The sequence below is a fragment of the Theropithecus gelada genome, chromosome 19 (assembly GCF_003255815.1).
Source record: "Theropithecus gelada isolate Dixy chromosome 19, Tgel_1.0, whole genome shotgun sequence".
In the NCBI taxonomy this organism is placed as follows: Eukaryota; Metazoa; Chordata; class Mammalia; order Primates; family Cercopithecidae; genus Theropithecus; species Theropithecus gelada.
Genome location: NC_037687.1, coordinates 37,826,411 through 37,830,385, shown reverse-complemented (window position 1 = coordinate 37,830,385; position 3,975 = coordinate 37,826,411). Strand labels below are relative to the sequence as shown.

The 3,975-nt window shown below is 54.8% G+C and overlaps 1 protein-coding gene across 3 annotated transcripts in view; it reads right to left on the bottom strand.

The window, feature by feature from the left end:
- The window catches only part of PAFAH1B3 (platelet activating factor acetylhydrolase 1b catalytic subunit 3), a 7,162-nt gene extending 3,553 nt beyond the window's left edge, over positions 1–3,609 (bottom strand). Inside the window, exons 1-5 of one of the 3 annotated variants that reach the window (XM_025366263.1) lie at positions 3,285–3,609; positions 3,080–3,173; positions 2,794–2,883; positions 1,043–1,159; positions 842–964 (exon numbers count right to left, since the gene is read on the bottom strand). In XM_025366263.1, the coding sequence (XP_025222048.1) occupies positions 842–964; positions 1,043–1,159; positions 2,794–2,883; positions 3,080–3,157 (408 nt within the window). In that variant the 5' untranslated portion in view covers positions 3,158–3,173; positions 3,285–3,609. Of the gene's footprint in view, positions 1–841; positions 965–1,042; positions 1,160–2,793; positions 2,884–3,079 lie in introns of all 3 variants that reach the window. The other 2 variants (XM_025366264.1, XM_025366265.1) reach the window with 2 other exon arrangements.
- Positions 3,610–3,975: the final 366 nt, after the last annotated feature.

Sequence of the window (3,975 nt, the reverse complement as noted above, 5' to 3'; positions counted from 1 at the left end):
CGCCATTCTCCTGCCTCAGCCTCCCGAGTAGCTGGGACTACAGGCGCCGCCACCACGCCCGGCTAATTTTTTTTTTTTGTATTTTCAGTAGAGACGGGGTTTCACTGTGTTAGCCAGGATGGTCTCGATCTCCTGACCTCGTGATCCGCCCGTCTCGGCCTCCCAAAGTGCTGGGATTACAGGCTTGAGCCACCGCGCCCGGCCGAACCCAGCTAATTTTTTGTATTTTTAGTAGAGATGGGGTTTCACCATGTTAGCCAGGATGGTCTCGATCTCCTGACCTCGTGATCCACCCGCCTCGGCCTTCTTTTTGTTTTTGAGACGGAGTCTCGCTCTGTTGCCCAGGCTGGAATGCAATGGCGTGATCTCGGCTCACTGTAACCTCCGCCTCCCAGGTTCAAGTGATTCTCCTGCCTTAGCCTCCCAAGTAACTGGGATTACAGGCGCATGCCAGCATGCCCAGCTAATTTTTGTATTTTTAGTAGAGACAGGGTTTTGCCACGTTGGCCAGGCTGGTCTCAAACTCCTGACCTCAGGTTATCCTCCCACCTTGGCCTCCCAAAGTGTTCGGATTACAGGCACGAGCCACCGTGCCCAACCGTTTTTTAGTTTTTCAATACCCCCAAAGTCTCAAGCCATCCCTGGGCAAAAAAGGCTAACTGGTCTCTGAGCACATTTTCAACCACAGCCACTCTGAAGGGTGCAGCAAGCTCCAATGTGAGATTCTGCCTGAAAGCCACTGCTCTATGTCAAGTTGCCTAGAACCGTGCCAACTGTGGCTGTATCTGAGGGGGTCCCAGACCACTGCCATTCTTCCTTTCCCACCCTCCCAGCCTCTCACCAGCACCACAACCCGGGCCTGGGGCTGCCGCTCATTCACCAGTTGCACAATGGCCTTGATGCCACCAGTCACCTGCTCTGCTGTGTGTCCGTGGTTGTTGGTGCCCACCCAGACCACCACAATCTGTGGGAAAAGAGACATGAAGCAGCGGTGAGGGGGCAGCCAAAAGATGTTTTAGAGCCCCACCCAAGCCCCGCTCACCTTGGGCCGGATGTGTTCCAGCTCCCCATTCTCCAGCCGCCACAGTACATGCTGTGTGCCATCACCACCGATGCCAAAGTTAAGTGCATGCAGAGGAGAAAAGAGCTCCCGCCAGATCTGTGGGCAAGAAATGGTATGGGCACAAGGGCACTGTCCCCATGGACCATCCCCCTCTGTCCAGGTGTTAACCGAATGCCATTATGGAAGAATCTTACTTCATGGAAGCAGTCTTAAAATTTCACCTGGAGCAAACTCCAGCATGGCTGAACCTCACTTTATAGAAACCTATTAACTTTTATTTATTTATTTATTTTTCATTTTATTTTTGAGACAGAGTTATTTTATTTTTGAGACAGAGTCTTACTCTGTCACGCACGCTGGAGTGCAGTGGCACTATCTCGGCTCACTGCAACCTCCGCCTCCCTAGTTCAAGCGATTCTCATGTCTCAGCCTCCCGAGTAGCTGGGACTATAGGCGTATGCCACCATGCCCGGCTAACTTTTTGTATTTTTTAGTAGAGATGGGGGTTTCACCATGTGGGCCAGGCTGGTCTCGAACTCCTGACCTCAGGTGATCCACCCGCCTCGGCCTCCCAAAGTGCTGGGATTACAGGCACGAGCCACAGTGCCCAGCCTATTTATTTTTTGAGACGGAGTTTCACTCTTGTCGCCCAGGCTGGAGTGCAGTAGTGTGATCTCAGCTCATTGCAATCTCTGCCTCTGGGTTCTAGCGATTCTCCTGCCTCAGCCTCCCAAGTACCTGGGACTATAGGTATGTGTCACCGTGCCCAGCTAATTTTTGTACTGTTAGTAGAGACAGGGTTTCGCCATGTTGGCCAGGCTGGTCTCGAACTCCTGACCTCAGGTCATCCGCCTGCCTCGGCCTCCCAAAGTGCTGGGATTACAGGTGTGAGCCACCACACCTGGCCTAGAGTCTCTCACTTTAAACCAAGCCCCAGGCTCTGTGGCTCATGCTGAGGTGGGTGGACTGCTTGAGCCCAGGAGTTCAAGACCAACCCGTGCAACAGGGCAAAACCCTATCTCTACAAAAATTAGCCGGGTGCATGGTGGTGGACACCGGTAGTCCCAGCTACTCAGGAGGCTTAGGTGGGAGGATCGCTTGAGCCCAGGAGGCAGAGGTTGAAGTGAACAGAAATCATACCACTGCAAGCCAGCCTGGGTGACAGAGCAAGACCCTGTCTCAAAAACCAACCAACCAACCAACAAACAAAATAAACCAAGCCCCACAGAAGCAAGACTCACTATGAAAATCCAGTCTGCTTGAGCCATGCATTGAACCAACGGTATTACAGTTTAAACTTGTTTTGATGAAATCCATTACAGTTGGACAAGCTTCGTGGAAAGATATTATTATGATTGAGTCCTTTTTGTGGAGTGCCATTAGAGTTGACCTTCACTTCCTGTAAAGTGACTATAGCTTTGTGTAAACCCATCAGGGCTTCGCACTGCTTAAAGCAAACAAGAAAGAGCCTCACTTTAAAGGCAAGCCTATGGCAGGAAAACCTTATTTTAGGTCTTAGTACATTATACACAAATCCAATCTGATAAAACCAAGGCATACAATTCCTTCTCAATAGAATGTTGCACCTTACACCAAGATTCTCATAGCCTCAGGCTGCCTCGGGCCAATCTGGGTACTCCCATAATACCCCACCTGGCCGGGGTTCTGGTCCAGATGTGTCAGCATGGGCACAGGACTGGATGGGGCAGGGAGAGAGGGACTGCCCTCACCTCGCACTGGTGCATTAGCTGGACCAAGGAGTCCCCGATGAAGACGACTTCGGGTTCTTTATCTTTGCTGTCAGCCACGAACCGATGGTGCTGCGGGAGCGCGCGAGAGGGAGTCAATGGCACGCACGCTCCTGGGCCCACCCCGCCCTGCTCCCTTAGGCAGCGCCTCCCCAACTGCTCTCAGTTTCCCAATCAGGTAGTGGGAGTGGCACGAACCAGCCGTTCTCCTGAGCCACCCCCGCCCCCGCTCCCAGGACTCCTCAATATCCCAGGTGGGAACGCTCACCAGGGACATCCAGCGCCCGTCGCCCTGTACGTCCTGCACCGGCGTGGGCTTGCTGGCTGGGTTCTCCTCTCGGCTCATCTTGGCGCCGCAGCTCCTGCAGGATGAGCGAGTCGGGTCGGCCCGGGAGTGTTCCAGACCGAGCTGGCTCCGCCACGCCCACTCCTACCCCTCGAGGCAACAAAGGACCGTCCCAACGATAGCACACCCGCGGAGGACGAAGGCCGATACAGGGCGCCGCCTCCTCTCCAGGGACAGAAACCTTCGGAATCAGGAACCTTCGCTTCCCCCACGATGGCCGCGCAGTGGGCTCGCCCGGCGCTTCCCGCTCGGGCCGCGGACTCCCAGGCCGCGCACCCGGCACGGGGTGGGGGGAGGGAGAGGCGAGACCATCCAGCTCCCGAGGCGGGGAGGAGGGAGAAACCACCCACCGGCCACGGGGAGGGGCGAACTAGCTGAAGAGTCGAGAGTGGGCGGGAAGATCTAGCCGTCTTTCTAGCAAATGGGAAGAAACCATTTGCAGCACAGAGCGAAATGTGCGGAAGGGACCACCTACTGTTGCGGGGGGGCGGAGGGGCGGGGGGCCCATTCACGTGGTGGGGGAGGGGAGGGAGTGGACGAGTCCATTCTTGGATTCCCTTGAAGGGGTGGCTCGAATGCACCTGGCTAGGAGGGGACGCTCCCATTTTCTACTGATGTGGGGGACAGAAAAGGAAGATGACAAAACGTAAAAATTCGAGGCTCCGTTCTAAGGAGCCACTCTAAGGCAGCGCCAGGGCTTTAGTGAGCCTATCTGCTCGTGGGCTTCCCCTACTCAAAACACTGTGTGTGTGTGTGTGTGTGTGTGTGTGAGCCTATCTGCTCGTGGGCTTCCCCTACTCAAAACACTGTGTGTGTGT